The sequence below is a fragment of the Notamacropus eugenii genome, chromosome 6 (genome assembly GCF_028372415.1).
Source record: "Notamacropus eugenii isolate mMacEug1 chromosome 6, mMacEug1.pri_v2, whole genome shotgun sequence".
NCBI lineage: Eukaryota > Metazoa > Chordata > Mammalia > Diprotodontia > Macropodidae > Notamacropus > Notamacropus eugenii.
The window spans coordinates 381,168,466-381,188,459 of record NC_092877.1 but is presented as its reverse complement, the minus strand read 5'-3'; the positions used below and the strand labels follow the sequence as shown (position 1 = coordinate 381,188,459).

Below are 19,994 nucleotides of genomic sequence, written 5' to 3'. Positions count from 1 at the left end.
CAGAGAAACTATGCACTCAAAAAAGTTGACATACAATACGTACTAATTGAAATTTATTTAATTGTAGGGGATCTAAGTTTCTGTGTTCTTTTTTTGAACTACATACCTAAGACATTTCAAATTAAACTTCATAGACTGACTTTAAAGTTTCTTTTTGGGATGGTTTGCTTCATTCTATCTCCTGGTCACCAGTTTCATCCTCAACACTCTTGTCATTTCATTTACAGTAGTCATGACATGTGATATAAGCAAGCCAAGAAAGGAAATGTGGATGGATCTGTGCCTGTCACCATATGTAAGGAGAAAAATGGCAGTGCATACTGTAGTGAAGGTGGAACCACTTTTATGTACAAAGGACATTAATTCCAACATTAATTATAGCTGCCCTATAATACCTATACATATAGAGAGCTCTGGGCCTGGAATCATTTTCCTGAGTTACAATCTGTCTTTAGAAACTTACTATGTGACCCTGGGCAAGTCACTTAAGACAATTTGCCTCAATTTTCTCATCTGTAAAATAAGCTGGAGAAGGAGGTGGTGAATCACTTCAGTATCTTTAACAAAAGCAGCACCACACACAAAATGGGGTCCTGAAAAGTTGGACAGGACTGAAACAATCAGAAAACAACAAATTACTTTTAACAGTATTGACCAGTGCCTGACTGCCGCCTCCTATCCCCACTGGTTGTGTGAGCCTGGGACTCTCTAAAATCATGTTACAGAGAAGACATAAACCTGCATTGGCAGAGAGAGTTTCCTCACCTCGAAGTTACTTCCAAAGCACTGAAATCATGTCTACTCCCAATCTGTAACCATATTGGTGAGTGGAACATTTAACTGAAATAAGATGGCATCCAGCCCTAATGGGAATATTTGCTTCAGCTATAATAGGACTTCTCTCTGGGGGTTCTGTAATGACCCCTGCCCTAATAGTTTGTTCTTGATTGCTCCAGGGCTGATCTTGAATTTTGCAGACTACCAAGGAGTGGTACTTTCTCCTTTTCCTTCTGTCTTTTTTCATCTTTGACCATCCTTGATTCACCAAATGTTTAACTGAAGAGGCTGAATCAAGGCAAGGATAGAAAACAGTAACAACTCTAATTGACTCATGATTTCATCAGGGATATAGGGGATGTGAAGTGAAAGATGGCTAAACTAAACATAAGAGTATGCCTATGTTTCAATGTTCTCATCTAGGCTGTGCCTAGAAATGATGGTGCCTTCTTTAATAAAGAATACAAAAGGTCTCAGGCCCCTGACTCACAATCAGACTCCAGGCGACAAAGCCCCAGATGTGGCCCTGCTTTCTTCAGTAATGCCTTCTGAATAAAAATGCTTTGGAGGACGGAGGAAAAGTAGAATGAAGACAGAGCAAGATATCGATTCTCACAGAGACTGTAGCAATCTCTTTTTCCTTCTCAAAGCTAATCCTCTTTTCCAATACTATGAAGGGAAAACAGAAGAGCAGAAAAGAAATACTGCACCTTTGGGGCCATGAGGTCATTACATGGAAGCATTCCAGAACAAGAGTTATTAACCTGTTGTGGCGGGGCATAGATATGGACCTTGTTGGCTGGATGGTGAAGGCGATGGGCTAATGCTCACAAAAATGGTGAGGGCTTTTTGGTGCACAAAGTGGAATTTGGAGGAATAGCATGGAAATAAGTTAAACTGAAATGTGGACATCTATGTATACATTTGCATATAAATATACATACATACATGGAGATATTTGTTTATGTATAAAGCAGAGAACAAGTTCACAGACTCTGGTGAAAATCTGTGGAGAATATCTGACCTCAAAGTGACCTTAGAACGTAGAATGCCAGGAGAGAAAAGAATATTAGGGCATTAAATGTTGAGTAGAAGGCATCTTAGAACATAGAGCATGGGCGTAAGATATAGATCATGAACATGAGAATGCTGGCACAGAAAAGAACTTAGACATAGAGATGAAAGTATTAGAACTTAGGAAGTTCCTTAGAAAACACACATGCAAGCACACACACACACATACTCACACATACACACTCTCACACAATACACATGAACACACATACACACATAATGTCAGAATAAAAAATTATCTTAGGACATAGAACAGAAAATGGCAAAGCCGGATGAGATTTTTTATCACAGAATAAAGAATGTCAGAGTCACAGGGGACCTCAGAATAGAGATTTGAGAAAGGCAGAGTCAATAGCAAATTTCTCCTGTGGAATGTAAAATGCTGAATCATTTTGAACCTAGAACCCAGAGTGTCAGTTCTGGGAGGGACACTAGGGAGAACTAGTCCAGTCCCTCACTTAGTAGCTCAGGAAATCACTCAAAAGGGATCATGCAGCCTTTATCACAATCAAAAACAACTCAAGCCTCTCCAACATCCAGGCTGAGTCAAAGGTGAGAGAGATAAAAGATATGGTCCTCCCTTTCATGTCCACACAATACAGTAATGGAGGGAGGACATCTACTTTAGAAGACAAGAAGCAGAAGCAATCAGCACATAACCATGACTAAGCAAAGTGGGATAATTTCATGAGAAGAAAAGTTCTAGTTTCAAGGTTTTCTGATTCTTGATCTCATCTTTTCACTAGCTTGACCTGCTTCCATTTTGTTTCTCTCTAGATTCCCATAAAAGATTTGGCCATTTCTCTCATCCATCCCCAACCATCATGGAGCAGAACAGAGTACTCACTTATCCAAGGATGTTCCAGGGAAGGCAAATTTGCCAAGACAGATGTGACAGATGCTGCTCAGGGGAATGCGTTGAAGCTGGACACAGCTGAGCATGATGAAGTCATATTTGCAGATCAGCAAGGTGTTATCAGTGATTGCCACCACCCTTTCCTTCTCATTGTTCCAGTGGTCCACTCTGCAGGGATCAACAGGATAGAATGAGAATTAATATAACCCAGCTTGTCCCAAAGAGGAAGGTTAGTGGGAGCCAACAATCCCTGACAAAGCTCTAGGCGTCATGTTGTGGTATCTGGCATTTTTATGGATCTTTCTGGTTTGGAAACCACTTGACGTCCATTTATCTTGTTAGGTCCTTGCAACAACCTGTGATGTAGCCTTATTGCTTTTAATTGTTGCCATTTCATAACCTAGAAAATAGAAGCCCAGAAAGCTCATGACTTGCCCATAGTTACACTGCAAACCAGTGGTGAGGGGGAAATTTGGACTTAACTTCTCCTGACCCTAATGCAGTATTGACCTAAGAGAGGCAGAGAGTGGAGGTGGGTTCCAATGAAGTTCCAAAGGACCACAGATGAGTATGAAGTCCTAAGGTCCCAAAGTCCTGCATGTCAACATGTCCCTAGAGAAAGCCATGTCCTTGTACAGTGCATTTTGCTTGTTCTAGGTTGAGCCTCTTTCTTAGAGTCCCTGTGGGTTCTCTTGTCTGGCAACAACATCCCCCAGGTGGAAAAGTATGAAGAGGCCTTGGGGTTGAGTTTTAATCAGTAAGCAGGCATTTAATGAAAATATGATGAATACCAGACAATCTGCTGGGCACTGAGAGTGCCAGGAAAAAGGCAAAAGGGGCTCTGCTCTCAAAGACCTTACATCCTAACAAGAGAGACAGCATGAATGCATATAGATGTATATGGAACACAAACCAAACAGACATGAGGTCACTCTGAGCAGAGAAGCCACTGACAACTGGGGGAACCTAGAAGAACCTCTTGCAGAAAGAAACTCCAGCTGAGTCTTGAAGGAAATCAATGAATCCAATAAGGGGAAGTGAAAAGGGAATTGCCCCCAGGCATGGTGACTAACCATCAAAAGTCATAGAGGCAGAAACTAAAGGGTCCTGGATAAATAACAGTGAGAAGGCAGTGTGGTTCACCAAGGGAACAAATTTATGGAATCAGAGAGGATTATGGCTGAAAAAGTAGCATGGGACCAAGTTGAAAAGATATTTACATGTCAAATAATGAGTAAGGAAACACTGTGGTTTACTGAGGGTGGACTTCTAACATAGTCAGACCTGTACTTTAAGAAAGCACTGCTAAGTCTTAAAAGATAGAGTAGAGGAAAGAAAAATTTGAGGAAGAGGGACCCAATGGCAGAATGTTCCAATAATGTGGGAATGAGGTAATGAGGGTCTGTGTGAGTAATGAGAAAGGGACAGAGGCAAAAAAGAGGGAGATAGAAGCCACAAGGTCTGACAACTGATTTTTATTTACGAAACAGGAAGCAAGAGGACTGACTAATAAGACCAACTCTTCTGAGAAGGTGCATTCAACCATTCATGATTACACAATGTCTGCCAAAGCTCCAAATCTGTCTAGAGATTGAAGTAGCCTAGTTTTCTGTACAGCTTTGAAAGGGCTGGGCTCACTGACTAGTGCCCTCTTATGTGTCAAATGAGTCAAACTGAAGAACTGAATGAAGAACTGAGGTCCAGAACCTGTGAGGCTGCAAAGATGGTTGTTCCTCAAGATTGAAAGAGTATTTGTGAGGAACCAAGACAGTCTCTGTTCTGAGCATTTTAAAATCTAAATGTTTGTGGATATCTAGTTTGAAATTGTACAAGGCAATTGGTGATGTGAGGCTGGAGCTAAACAGACTGACTAAAACTGAGTGTTAAGATTTCAGTGACATCTGCTTGGTTGTTGTCCTTTGTCTTCAAAGAGGACCAAAATGACATCACCATGATAAAGTGAAGCTTCAGTGTGTCCGACTGTGCCTGATCAGACCAATATGAGCTCGGAATACTCTACCACACATTGGGCACAGATAGTCTGTGTGAATATTTGGGGTGGATATCCCAAATTTTCACATCCTGCATTTACTTTGTGCTGTCTCAATTCTGCTTTGCTCAAAGAGCACAGCACCCTTTCTGATGTGGACACACCATGACGAGTGGTCCTGTGCCAGTGTCTCCCATGTTGCACAGTCAAATCCAAGTTCTTGAGAGAGACCTTGAGAGTATCCTTTTATCATTTGTTCTGGCTACCATGTGATTACCTGCCCCATGTGAGTTCTCCATAAAATAGTGTTTTTGGCAAGTGTACATTTTGCATTCGAACAATTAGAGTTGTGCTTTCTGAAGCATAGTTTAAGCACTTGGTAGCTCAACTTAAGCAAGAACTTCAGTATTTGGTACCTTATCTTGCCAGGTGATGCTCAGAATTTTCCTAAGACAGTTCAAATGAAAATGATTCAGTTTCCTGGCATGGCACTGGTAGACTGTTCATGTTTCACAAGCATATAACAATGAGGTCAGCACAACAGCTCTGAAGACCTTCAGTTTGGTGGTCAGTCTAATACCTCCTCTTTCCCAAACTTTTCTTTGGAGCCTCCCAAACACTGATCTAGCTCTGGCAATGTGTGCATCAACCTCATTGTCAATGTGTATATCCCTGGAAAGTACACTACCAAGGTAAGTGAACTTAACCACAGCATTCAAAATTTCTCCATTTGTTGTACCCAATAGTTCTACGTATGGATGGTGTGGTGGTGGTTGATGGAGTATATGTGTTTTCTTGGTGTTAATTATTAGGCCAAAAATAGCACAAGCAGCAGAGAACTGATCCATACTTTGTTGCATCTCAGCTTCAGTGGATGCATTGAGTGCACAATCATCTGCAAACAGGAAATCATGCACTCCCTCCACTTTGGTCTTATCTTGTAACCTTTTCAAATCAAAGAACTTGACATCAGTACGGTAGTTGACCTTGATGTTATGTTCATCCTCATTGAAAGTATTTGTCAACATGGCTGAAAACATCATGATAAAAAGCATGGGAGCAAGCACACAGTCCTGTTTCACTCCATCGGTGACTGGGAAGGCATAAGAGCATTGTCCATTATCCAGAACCAGGGTAAATATGCCATCATAAAATTGATGTACCATATTGATGAACTTCTCCTGGCAACCAAATTTTGACATAATTTTCCATAAGCCCTCAAGACTAACAGTGTCAAAGGCCTTGGTCAGATCTACAAAAGTTGTGTACAGACCTCTGTTCTGCTCCTGGCATTTCTTCTGGAGTTGTCAGGCAGTAAACACTATAGCGACTGTTCCTTGGCTCTTTCTGAACCCACATTGACTCTTAGGTGTGTTACTATCTTCCAGGTGAAGGATCAGCCTATTAAGGAGGACTCTAGTAAGAACTTTGGCAGCAGTGACTTAGAGAGAGATTCCCCTGTGATTGTCACAGGACAATCTATTCCCTTTACTCTTACAGAGATGGACAATGGAGGCATCTTTGAACTTCTGAAGGATAACCTCTTCTTTCCATATTACCTGGAAAATTTCAGTCAGCTTTTGCATGAGCAATGATCCCCCTACCTTGTAAATCTCAGCTGGAATAGAATCAGCACCAGGTGCTTTGCCCCATGAAAAGATCCTGATGGCCCCCAGAACCTGTTCTTCAGTTGGAAGTTCAGCTAAGGAGGGATTGATCTCAACCTGAGGTAAATGGTCAATGGCTTCAGCATTGATTAATGATGGTCTGTTGAGAACACTATGGAAGTGTTCAGCCCATATTTCTAGGATATCTTTATCAGTAATCAATGTGACTCCATCAGCACTGAATAATTGTGATGCACCATAGGGTTTTGCTCCATAAATAGCTTTCAGGGAATCATAAAAGCACTTTGGACTGTTACTATTGGCATAAAACTGAATTTCATCTGCCTTTTTACTGAACCAGGAATCCTGCATCTCTCTAAGCTTTGCTTGTACTTTGCTTTTGATGGAATTAAATACTGCCTACTTAGAGGTGGATGAACTATCCCACTGGTAAATCCTATGGAGTTCTTGTTTTTCATTTAGCAGTTTCTGAATTTCCTCATCATTTTCATCAAACTAGTCTTGGTGTTTGCAAGTGTTCTGACCCAGATGCTCAAATACAATGCTTTACATCAAATCTCTGAGAGCTTTCCAGTCCTTTTCTGTTCCACTGTTGCCAACTGTGTGTTGGCTCAACTTTTTCTCCAAGTCATCAACAAACTGTTCATGCTCAGAGAAGAGCTCTAATTTGTTGACATTAATTCTTCTGGTAGTCATTTTGCCTTGGTGGCGGTGCTTTTGATGAATGTGAATATTTAACTTGGAGAGGATAAGTCTACGATCAGTCCAGCACTATGCATCACACATTGCCTTTGTCACTCTCACATCTTGCCTGTCTCTTCTCCTTGCAATCACATAGTCTATTAGATGCCAATGTTTGCGTGAATCTATGAAGTTTTATTGCACTTAGGTAAATGGAAGACAGTGTTGGTGATGAGAAGGTCACACGATGCACAAGTCTTCAGCAGTAAATCAACATTGCTGCTGCTGTTTCAAACTCCATTCCTCTCTAGTACTCTCTGTCAAGTCTGGTAGTCTGAGCCTACTCTAGCATTAAAGTCACCCAGATTATAAGCTTGTCCTCTTTTGGTACATTGGAAATAAGGGTCTCTAGGTCTTCATAAAATTTTTCTTTGACTTTATCAGGATTTGTCATGGTGGGAGCATAGGCACTGATGATAGTGGCATGGCATTTCCTGCAAGTGACAATTACATTGTCGTGAGCCTGTCATTCACTCCTTTTGGCAGGCATACCAGCTTGCTTATTAGATTAGTTTTTATTGCAAAACCTACACCAGCTTTATGGCACTCCCCTTCACTGCACCCGCTCCAGAAAAAGGTGTATCCAGCTCCAACTACAGTAAGCTGGACTTCATTTGCCAACCTTACTTATCTTACCAATCTGCTTACTTATAGGTGATAATTGAACCCATGGAAGATGGTGAGACCACCAAGCCAGATAGTATAGAGGGGAAAGAAAAGAAGCCCCTAGACAGAACACTGGGGTATTCCTGTAGTTAAAGTCATGATAATGTGGTGGATGAAAGATGGATGCCTGAGGAAACAAAACTTTGAGCTCCCAAGTGTATCAATTTGTTAAGCAATGAATTCCAGTTGGTAAATTGAGACCAGGCCTCCTCAACTATTCTGGCTAGACCCAGAATACAGTAGAAGACAAATTTTCATGCATTAAAATAATTGCTCAAATAAGACTAATTAATTAAAAGAAACAATTATCCAGAATACAAGGTTAAGTAATCTGTTTTTTCATTGGAGGAAAGATTAGAGATTTTCCAAATTAGGAGGGGAAAAGTGAACTGTGGCAATTCCTTGAAATTAAAAAGGAGATGTTCCAGTTTCCTCAATGTCTGCATTTAATAATAAAAAAGAACATGGAAACAATAACTGCTTAATCAATATGGAGCCAGTTTTCAGAAAAGACACGGGTTACTTGGGATGTGTAATTGTGAGAAAACTGCTTGCATCAGTCTTCAGATCTGACTGGATTTCTGGTCAGCATAACCAAAGTCCTTAGTCAAGGGTCTCTAAGCAGCAAGTAAAGGGGGTTAGCTTCCCAGCAAAACAGAGTTGGGTTCATACAATACAACAAAGTCCTTTCCCAATTCCTTCAGTTGAGGAAAGATTTTTTCACAAGGCAGAATTTGAACTAGACCTATAACTGAATAGAAAGATAACTGAGCTAGCTCCAGAACTGAGTCACAAGATGGATTAAGTATGGTTCACTCAATTCCCACCATCACTTGCAGTTTTAATCCACTCAGTCAACTAAATATTTGTGAAAATTTAGCAAAGGAGGCTTAGAAAGAATGCTCAGACATATTAACACAGAATCAAAGGAGAGAAGTATCTCAAAACCTATGAGAGGAGAGAGTCTCCAAGAACAAACAGTGGTCAGCAGTGTCAAATTCTTGGATGGTTGAGAAGCAAGAGAATTGAGAAAAAGGCATAAGATTTGATCATTAAGGAATCATTGGTAATTTTGTAAGAAAGAATGTCCTTTCAATTATTAAATCAGAAATTAGAGCGAAAATGGTTTAGATGAGTGAGAGGAAATTAAAAAAGAAGTTAATAAGTGCAGACAGAATTGTCAAAGAGCTTGAGACAGAAAGGAGAGATTCAGAGAGATAGCTAATAGGAATGGCATTACCTAGTAACCTTTTTTAAGGATGTGGGAGACATGGATGTGTTTGTGGGAAACCAAAAAGATAATAAAACCTAGGGGGAGAATAAAGATTGGCTGAAATGGATGATAGTGGGTGCAGTCTGCTGGACATCAGGAGAAGGAAACCCATCTGTATGGGATTGGCCTGGGGGAAGAGAAGGACTGCCTCATCTTTGGAGACAAGAATCAAAGAGAAAATTGTCAGTCAAGCTGGTGAAAAGAGGGAAAGAGGAAGATCACTGAGAATGGCTTCCATTTTCTCAGCAAAGTATTAAACAAAGACTTATCTGAGAGGATGGGGAAGGAGAGATCCTGTAGGGAGGACATAGAAAAGTGAGCTAATGTTACTGCTTTTTTGCGGTTCTATGAAAATTTCACCTATTCCCTAAAGTCTGCCCTCATTTTTAGAAGCCGCACTCATGTCTCCTTTTCTAAATCCTTTCTGCCTTCCTTTAATATTATAAGACCATCTGATCATTCTTTGATTTTATTATTCTTTGGTTGTCCATACTCCATGTAGAATTATATGTACAGAATTATATTCATTTAGACACAATACTGTTGGATTCCTTCACTGCCCTGAGCAAGCACATCTTGTCTCCCAACTAGATGGCCAGCTCCCTGGCAGACAGGGATGTTGTCTCCTGCTTCTATCACACCCAACACAAAGAATGGTCCATAAGACTCTCTCCATCTTTGTTTAATCAGTCCTAACATCAGCTGACATTTTGTATGGCACTAAGGTTAACCTCATACTGAAGTTTTCCTCTGATGCCCCAAAGTGTTAGAGTGTGACTACCATCTCCTGACAACACAGCCAAGAGCACTCTTGCCCTAGCAACTGTAGCCAATTGTGAAAGGGCCTGGGTATGAGTACAAGTATGTTTGAGGATCAGCTTCACCAAGGTCAGAGAAGCTCCACATATGGTCAGCTATGGTATGATAGTGCTTTTTTGTTTGGTTGATTTTCAGTCATGATGATGCACAAAGAATATTAATAATGGGAGGTAGAGCTGCAGTCTGTCAGAGGAGATACTACCTATCTACATTAGCAAAAGCACAAATGTTCCAGCATTGGTTAACCTAAATGGCAGGAATTCTACTAAATGCGGTGTATGCAACTAGATATTTACATATGTACCACATTGGAATGTATGTTCATTGGGAGCAGGGAATATGCTTGTCCTCTTTTGGTATCATTGTGTCTGGAACAGAGGAAGCACATATTGAATGAATGTTGACGTGTGTGTGTGTGTGTGTGTGTGTGTGTGTGTGTGTGTGTGTGGTGAATAGAGCACCAGGTCTAGAGTCAGGAAGGTTAATCTTCTTGAGTTCAAATCCGACCTCAGACACCTACTAGCTGTGTGATCCTGGGCAAGTCATACAACGTTGTTTGCCTCAGTTTCCTCATCTGTACAATGACCCAGAGAAAGAAATGGCAAACCACTCCAGTGTCTTTGCAAAGAAAACCCCAAGTGGAGTCACAAAGAGTTGGATATGACTGAAATGTGACTGAACAAAAAGTACATATATTTAATATATACAGTCCAAGCACTATTTTTGCATATGTGTATATATGTATGTGTACGCATACATATATACCTCTTGAAACAAAAGCCTTCCCGTTAATGATACCCATAGAATGTGGATGTTCTTCTATAGCCACAAGGCATGCAACAACCATCAGTAAATGATCAATAATGAGAGACAAATAAGGCCCATGGAAGCGGTATGAGGATAAGAAGAATGTAACATATTATAAACAAGGAAATAGAACTTTAGTGCAAAATTTGGGGGTGGGGATTGTGTTCCCATTATCCTTAAATAATATCTTTGCATACTATGTTCTATGCAAGAATAGTTATTTCTACTGGACAGAGGCTATTTCATTTTTATCCTTGTAAGTCCAATGCCTTGCACACAGTAGGGGTTTAGTGAATGCTTATCCAATTCCCCTGCCCTGCCCCTTAGGCAGCAATCCTTGGCAATCCCTCATCAAATGCTTCTCACTATTCCCATGACCACCATCCAGTTCAGGCCCTCATCCCTTCCCACTTGCACTATTACACGATATTCCTTATTAGTAGTTCTGCTTCTAGTTTCTTCCCTTCCCTAATCCATTTTATGCTCCTATTCTCGTGGGATTTTCCCAAACCACATGTTACCTTCACACCCAGCACCTTTCAGTGGTTCCCTAATGTCTTTAGAATCAAATAGAAGGCTTGTCATGTAAAGTCTTACCCAACCTGACCCCAGCCTCCATTTCCAGTCTTCATATACTTCATATATTCAGTCCTCTATGGTCCAGCAAAACTGGCCCCACATGCTGTTCCTCGAACAATACCCTCCCTCTCCTGACTTGGAACTTTGGAATTATCTGTGTCCTCCACGGAATGCTTGCCCTCCTCCTCTTCCCACTGCCATAGTCTCAGCTCCAAATTTCTTCTGGAGTCCTTTCCTGGTCCTCCACCACCTGTGTAGCTTCTCTTGAGATGACCTTCCATTGATACTGTATAGCTATATATCTATATCCGTATTGCTCTCTATATTTCTGTCAGTCTCTCCATATGCACACACATACACATGTATGTATGTGTATATATGTATATAGCTATATGTATAAATGCATGTATACACATGTACATATATATGCCTGTATATTATATTGTGTATGTACACACAACACACACCTCATTATTTAAATGTTGTGAGTTAGACCCTGAGCTCCTTAAAGACAGGGACTTTTTTTTTGCCTTTTTTGGTGCTCCTGGTACTTAGTCCACAGTAGACACTTAATAAATCCTTATTGACCAACTTCCTGTCTCCACATTAAACTCCTTCCTCTGAGTCTGTTGGCTGGACTCAATGAAAGCAGCAATGGTAGGCTAGGCCTTATTCAGTCTCACTGGCAGGTTCCCTCTTTCTGTCAGCCTGGGCCTACTGCCTGCTAGTCACAGTGAACATTGTTCAGATGACCTATCATTAGGACTTGTTTGTACCTAAGGCTAATGATACTAAATGAACCCTCACTTGGAGATGGGAATTCTGGGACTTCTGCTTCCCCAGCACCTTCCACTCCAAGCCTGGTTGTTGCCCATCTGGTAGCTCCCCACTTTCATTCATTCTTTTTTTGCTCAGTGTTAAGCTTGGTTGTTTCTAAATCACCGAAGGGTGAAATTGTTGAGCTTCCAGAAGGAAAGCTCAGGCTCACCCACCAGATTATTTTTCTTTTCTTTAGGATGTTCCATGGGGTCATACAGATAAGAGCCCTTCGAGGTGACCATTCCTGCCTCAAACGTCTGATGCCAATAAGTGATCAACCAGAGAGGAAGAGGGGTGTGAGTGGGGAGCAAAAGGAGTATTTGTCAATCCTCTATTGAACCTACTTGGTCTTGACAAGAAAGAGCTTTCTGAACTTGGCATGTCCTATCAAATGGCTTCTTGCATCACCCAAAATAGATTGTATCTACTTAGCAACAAGTTGGAAGCAGCAGTCTGGTAAACCAGATTTCGTTTCCATCCAAAAGAAAGTCAATCACAAGTTAAAAGGTCTGCATAGAACATTTCCTTGATTTATAATGAGATTTATTTTCAAAAGGTAAAGAATTCAGGAAAGAAAGAATTCTTTTTAGGAACACGGGGGCTCTGTTTTGACACAGTCTCCGCCTAATTTACATATGGGGAATGTGGGAATCAGATTAAACCACTAGCTTATAAATAGCTGTGAGCCTGTAGCTTGAGTCTCTGGGTTGTTTATTTATTGGTGCATTTAGACTTGAGTCACCCCATTTTCCCCCAATAGCTTAGGGTGTAACCACTTTTTATAGAGCCTCACTGCTTGATACTGTGAGTGAACATAAGCCAAAATGGTAGTGCAGTGGAAAGCTTTAGATTTGTAGTCAAAAGACTTGGGTTCAACTCTTGCCTCTCCCATTTGCTCTTAGGCAGCTAGGTGTCTCAGTGGATAGAATATGCATATAAACCTTGAGTTAGGGCTGTCTCAGATACTTAGTGGTCATAAGTCCCTGGCCAAGTTGCCTCCATTCTCCTTAGGCATCTTCCTCTACAAGATGAAAAGGTTAACCTTGGTGGCCTCTCCAGTCCCATTCAGTTCCAAGTCTAGAATCTTCAACCATAGAGGAAGAATGGGCCCACCTGGTATTCAGGTAGACAGTGCCTTTCTAAGGCAGGGGGAGAGGGGAAGAGGAATGAATGGGGTGTTCACTTCCTGCTCTCCTTTGGCTAACTGTTCACTTGCCAATGGCAAACAACAAAAGGGCCTTTTCAGAGATCTCAGCTTGGTTGTGGATGACCAGAATGTAAATTGTTACCATGGTGAAGGTCACACAAATATGAACACTGTTTCTATGACACCTATGCCAATTCTGATGCAGCCAGCAAAGGGATCAGAAAGGGCCCTTAGAATCCTAGACTTTCAGAATCACAGTGTCACTAGATGATCTAGAAATCAGAGCATCCAAGCCCTCCAGAAGTGGTTCTAAAGACCACCAAGAGAAGCAGCCTGCTTTGATGGACATTAAATGTCTCAGAAACTTGGCTCTCATCACACTCTGGCTGCTTGCGACCTCTGTGACCTCTGGCCAATGACTTCTGAACAGGTAGGGGCATATGCTAACACCCCTGGGGGTATACTTCCTCCTCTCATACATTTGTTTGGCTTCTGTGTCCCAAAATGTTTTAGACCTTACCATTGAGCCTGCTTCTATCCTCTGGTCCCCCAGTACTATCATCTGACCTAATGCAACCCTGGGTTTCACAATCCTCTACACTTCTGCTCCCTTAGGACTTCTAGACTTTTCCATCTGTCTGGTAAATGAACATCCTTTTACGTGGTGTTGTCTCCCAACCCCCATCAGAGGTGGGAGTGTTCTTTGAGCACTGAGACTGCCCCACTTTTTACTATTTGTGTTCCTAGAGCTTTCCGTAAAGCTTTCTACATGGTAAGGTCTTACCATTTCCCTTCATTCATCTGTAAACTGAGAAAATTGACCTAGATGATCTTGCAGGTCCCTTCCAACTTTTAGTCTCTGGTTCAGGGATGCTAGGGGGTGCAGTGGATGAGTTCAAATCTGGCCTCAGGCACTTACTACCTGTGTTCCCCTGGGCAAGTCACTTAACTCTGTTTGCCTCTGTTCCTCATGTGTAAAATGAGCTGGAGGGGAAGAAAAGGGCAAACCACTCCCATATCTTTGCCAAGAAAACCCCTAATGGGGTCATGAAGTGTCAAAGAATTGGATGTACCTGCAACAACTGAACAACAGCCTGACCCAGAACCCTCTTTGTCCCATATCTGATGACATTTCTATTTCATCTCCAAGACCCTGGTAAAGTGTAAGCCGCCAGTTCCTGCCAAAGATCATACTGAAAGATCCTTTTTAGGAAAAAGGGCATCACACAGTTCATGATCATTTCCTGGTATACTGGAAGCATCTTAGAAACTCTTCCATCTCATTCAAATCCCATCTTTCATAAATGAGAAAGTTAAAGCCTACAGATTTAAGAGAGAAGCACAGGGGTATTTGTAAAGAGGCATCCATAGATTAGACAAAACCTTTCACTGCTATGCCCTGAAGCTGCAAAATATCTAAGTTAAGAGGTTTTAATTATCTATATCATATTGTGAGGGATAATATTGGGCAGTAAGTAGAGACCAGCCTTGGAATAAGAAAGTCCTGGTGTCAAATCTCCCTCTGTTTGTACTGTCACATGATCCTGGACAAGGTATCTGAGTCTTACTCTTCTACTTTCTTCAACCCTCCTCATCCCAGGCAACTCTCTTTGGAACTGGAAAAGGGAAAGGTAGGACCTTTTCACCATAGTGAGTATCATAACATAGTAGGGCAAAGGCTATGCCAAGTGTGTCCCCTTTAGGCAAACATGCACCTGGTGTCAGTGATATGACTCTCAATTCTAAACCTCCAAGCAGAAGCTTTGGAAAGGATACCCTGGATCCTGAAATCACAGCAGGCCACCAAAGGCCACACTCCAGGAAGCTGCTGCCGATTTACTTCTGTGGGTGCAGTTTTCACCCCAGGACTTTGCCAACATGTATCAGGGAAATCTGTCGCTGGGTCACCAATCACCAAAGCCACCTTGCTGCAGGATTTTCCATTTCACTAATGAGTCTTCAACAAGTTCTATTACATAATCAGCCCTGAGTGCCTTTCAAATAGTCGCTGATTCACAGAAATGTGCTTCACAGAAGGCCTGTCAAGGACACCTTGGTTATGTAAGGAAAGTCTGTCTGTACTCTGTCTTCCTGGCAATAGCTCATCTTTTGGCTGTCTCTGGCATGCTCAACTCCATCTTCCTTCTTAATGACGTGACTTCAGATGCTACTGACCCCCTTTTCTTCTTTAGTGCCATGTCTCTCTTTGGCTTCCATGTATACACTTTCACAGTTTGCATTCTCCCCGTGTTTCCTCCTGCCTTGAATCCGGCTCCCAGCCCTAAGACACAGAAGGTTCATCTTGCGCCCTCTTCTCATCTTTCTCTATCCTTCCTTGCATTCATTGGCAGTCTTTATTGGGCCTTTGTTTCAGCCAGTTCAAAGAGCTCCACTGCCCATCCTGCCCCAAATTCTCCCAAGATTTCCTGTTTCACATTTCTAACCACCTCTTAGGCCTCTCTGCCTCGATGTCCCTGATGACTTTGAAACCTCATCACATGAAATTCTGGACTCCTGTTCTATCCTCAAACCTTGTTGTTTCCCATCATCTCTTTTCTTTCTACTGTAGTGCCACTTTCTTTCCAATCACACAAGCTAGCCACCTGGGAGGCACCTGAGAGCTTGTACTGCTACCCCCCCACACACACACTGAATCAGTTGCCAGTTCCATTTTTTCTCCTTCCACTTTTTCTCTTATCTGGCCCCTCCACTCTACTCCATCAAAATAGCCACCATTTTGATACAGACATCTTTTTGCCCAAACTATTGCCTGGTACATGTATCATTAATTGGAAATGGTCCTCCTGCCTCCAGTTTCTCCCCTCTATAAACTTTGCTTCCTGAAGTGGACAAGGCTTATGACACCCTGTTTGGATCACATTCCTACTCAGGCAAACAACATTGCATCCTCCCCTCACATACACACACACACACACACACACACACACACACACACACACACACACACATTGCCTACCAAATAAAGGTTCAACTCCTTTTCCTGGTATTCAAAGCCTTTCACATTTAGGGTCCAATATTCCTTCCCAGGAACCTTCACCGAGGTTAAGCAGACACAGACAAGCTTCAGATCTGCACCCCACCCAATTTCACTCCACAGATTCTTTCTCATATTTCTGACTTCATCCAATGAGGCAATGGAAATTCAGGATGGACTATCCCAGGAGGCAGCAGGTTGTCCCTCATGGGAAGACCTTTGGTCAGGGATGATGTAGAGAGCATACCTACTCTGGTCCAGGTTGGAATGGCTGGCTACAGAGGCCCCTTCCTAAACTGAGTTTATGAGATTCTATAATTCTGAATTGTACCCTGAGGTTTTGTGTCCTGTGTATTTGCAGAACTACACTGGTAAGAACTGGAACCCCCTCCATTCCTCCCACAGGAGACTGTTCCCATCATTCCTATCAACCCCTGCTCCTACTATCTCTTTATCTCCTTTGACATCATCCTCAAACATATCAGGAGAAAAAAAAGTGTGTAGGGAGCATATCTCAGTCCAGGCATTCTCATAATAGTGGTGAACCTCCAAGCTTCCAGAGGAATACAGAACTTTTACCAGCAGAGGGCAACAGCTGACAGGCTATCCCTGCCACAGCCTCAGGCAGCCTGCTTGTAGCCTTCTCTCTGGACAGTTCAGGTGGCCAGCACAAACCTGGCTCTCTCTCCTCTTCAAGCCCAACTGAGAAGATTTCAAGTATTGCCGAGAGGACTCTATTAATGAAATGAACAAGGCTTATGCAGTTTTCATCAGTTGTCTTTGAATAGTAAACCTAATTGTATCAAGTTTTATTAAATTCATTTGGGGCAGTGAGTTTATCTGTCTGAAATGGAGAGTTAAGAAATCACAGATAGCCCTCCATTCACTCATGCAGATTTTAGGATTTGGAAATTTCACTCTTTCTTAGCTCTGTTGGCAGCCTCACAGGAGAGAGTGACATGTAATTGTTTCTTGGAATGGTAGGGAAGTGAGAGACCTTTGAGGTCACTTTATCCAGTAGATGAATAACCCACAATGTTGCAGAACCATTAACTTCTGCAGAGAGAAAGGGACTAACTTATCGGTTACTGAGAAATTTCTAGTCGATTATTTTAAAGAGGATTTTTTGACTTATGCTCTGATAATAAACCTCCTTTCTCTAATACTTCAAAATGACAATGAACTTTCTTAATTTCCCTGTGATGTGGGGTATGTGATGATTATAAATTCCATTCAAAAGGAAAATGGTGCTGAGGCAACAGGATCATGACTGAATGACCCAGGAGTTGTTATTCCATAGGCCATGGCTGTCATCAGAGGATTTCAAGGCAGGATATGGGGAGAGTTGTTACACTGGGGAAGAAATGAGTCTTCTGCTGAGGTGGTGGGAATCTGCAAGGAGGGAAAGCATACCTTTGGATGCGACCCTCCATCATGGCTTCCTAGAAAATAGCACCACTCACCTACTCATTACACCTCTCAAAGCTCAAAAAAAAAGAACTCAAAAAAAGGTTGCTGCTATTCAATATACTGTACTAGCTTCTGGCAAGGTAAATAGTGGGAGCTTGATTAAGCAGAAGATGCTAGTTGCACTTTGTAAACAGGAAGTTCAATCTCTGCCTTAGTACATGTCATTCCTCTTCATGTTCCATACAGTATGATCAAACTGACTTCACTCTTCCTCAGATACAACACCTGCTTGCCTTTGTACTGGATATTCTCCATTCTTTGAATGCACTGCCAAAACACAGGTAATAAGTAAATTATTTGGGATTTCAAGTGATGCATTCTGACCCCCAAATCCAGGGTTCTTTCTACTATTTGTTCAATGCAGTTTTTTTTTTCATTTACAAGAGTGAGGAGAGTCATAACTAGTTAGTTCAGAAATATAAATTTGATGCCTCAAATTAATCTAATTAATTGATACAATTGGATTTTCTACTCAAACATAGCCAAGTAAAAACCTATGAACCTTTTTCCTTTAATTAATTTCCTTTGATCTTCTATAAAACCGTTAACACCTTCTCAGTTGAGATATTCCAATATTTTTTAAACTCTTCTCATGGGTTACATTTTCGAGTCCTTTGGTTGGAACTTCACTTGACCCTCATATTTTTTTAAATGCAGAGACCATAAAGAAAATATAGTAATAGTGTCTCAAATTTATTAAGAGCAGAGATTTCTGGGTCACAGGAGCAGCAAGAGGATGACAGACCTCCAATTCCCAAAAATTCTCAACCCTCTCCAAACAAAAAAAAATCTTGAGTCAAATATAAAGCAGCTTCAGCTGTTTCCATGGTCTAGGACACCAAAATCCTAAATTAGGTTAAAAAAATATCCTCCCAGACCCAGGAACTTGTAGCTCACTGACCCTGATCCAATACTTGCTGGACCCTGTATAATTTGAGGAGAATATACAACCACAACATGCTGGTCTTCAGTATCTAAAAGAGAAATTAGAATTAGGAGAGCAGAATGGGAAGAAAATGATTTTGCAAGGCCAAGCCTTAGCAAAGAAACAGAGAGAAAATAATAGCTTGGGAATGCAAATTCACAAAACTGACGGACAACCAAGAGGAAGACAATCAAAAAGCAATAACATTAAATGAAAATATGCTCACTGTGCAAGTAAAATGTACTGAACTCAAAGACAGGAAACACGGAGACAGCCAAAGTCTCAAAAGTCTCCCAGAAGAATATGACAGGATAAAAACAAGCAAAACAAAAGCCTTAACACCAAAAAATAAGAAGATAATAGAAGAGAACTGCCTTGAACTTCTAAGCATAGGAAATGAAATTCCAGTTGAAAGACTTCACAGATAACATCCAACAAAGGAAGGAAGGAAGGAAGGAAGGAAGGAAGGAAGGAAGGAAGGAAGGAAGGAAGGAAGGAAGGAAGGAATACAAACTGAGATACAAAGTGGTCAAATTTAAAAATGCCATTGGGAAACAACTATAAGTCATCAGGAGAAAAATTTCAGTGCAAAGTAAAAAACATTAGAGAAACAGGAGAGGGAGTGGAAAAATGCGTTCCAAAAAGCAGTAGAGCTTAGGATCTAGCCCAGGGTTACCTAATCTGCATGTCTGCCATACCTTGTACTATATAGCACCAAAGATGAATGTTCAGTAGTAATGAAGGGTTTGAGACACTTTTAGAAATCAAACTAACAAGACAAAACTAATAATGAGAGAAATGTGAATCAAAAACACTCAGAGCCTTCATCTCACACTCTACTAAGATAACAAAAATGGTAGTAGTCATTTTTGGATTGAATTGTGGAAGAAGAAGCACACTAATACATTGTTGGAGGAGATGTGAAATCAGTGCAAAGATTTTGGAAAACAATTAGGAATCATGCAAATAAATGACCAAAATATCCATCCTCTGAACCAGAGATTCTATTGATGAGCTTATATCCCAAGGAAAGTAAAGATAAGAGAAAAAAAATCTCCACATTTAGAGGGACAAGGAACCTGAGACATCTTTGAGTCCTACTCTCTTCATTTCTAATTGAGAAGTGAGGTTTAGAGAGATAAAGTGATTTGTCCAGGATTTCAGAGCCTAAATTTTAATCTGACTTTTCTGACTCTAAATCTAGAATTCTTTCCACTATAGTATACTGCCTTTGAACTGTTATCTGTAATCACCACCCCTGTGTCCTTAAATAACTCTTTTCCTTTCCTTAAATGTGTTTCCTCACTGTACAATATCTAAAGCAGGGATTCATTCTTTTTATGTATGCATCTTACGTTCTTTTGGCATTCTGGTGAGGATGACAGGTCATTTCTTAGAATAACGTTTTCACATGCATGTAATGTTGAT

At 41.2% G+C, this 19,994-nt stretch overlaps 1 protein-coding gene and 1 long non-coding RNA gene across 10 annotated transcripts in view; one reads left to right on the top strand and one right to left on the bottom strand.

The window, feature by feature from the left end:
- TPRG1 (tumor protein p63 regulated 1) overlaps positions 1-19,994 on the bottom strand; it is a 290,596-nt gene that overhangs the window by 81,897 nt on the left and 188,705 nt on the right. For all 9 annotated transcript variants that reach the window (XM_072618834.1, XM_072618840.1, XM_072618836.1 and 6 more), the window contains one exon: positions 2,699-2,875. In XM_072618834.1, the coding sequence (XP_072474935.1) occupies positions 2,699-2,875 (177 nt within the window). The remainder of the gene's footprint in view (positions 1-2,698; positions 2,876-19,994) is intronic.
- The window catches only part of LOC140510320 (uncharacterized), a 97,648-nt gene continuing 90,875 nt past the window's right edge, over positions 13,222-19,994 (top strand). Inside the window, exon 1 of the long non-coding RNA XR_011969191.1 lies at positions 13,222-13,606. This is a non-coding gene — a long non-coding RNA (uncharacterized lncRNA). The remainder of the gene's footprint in view (positions 13,607-19,994) is intronic.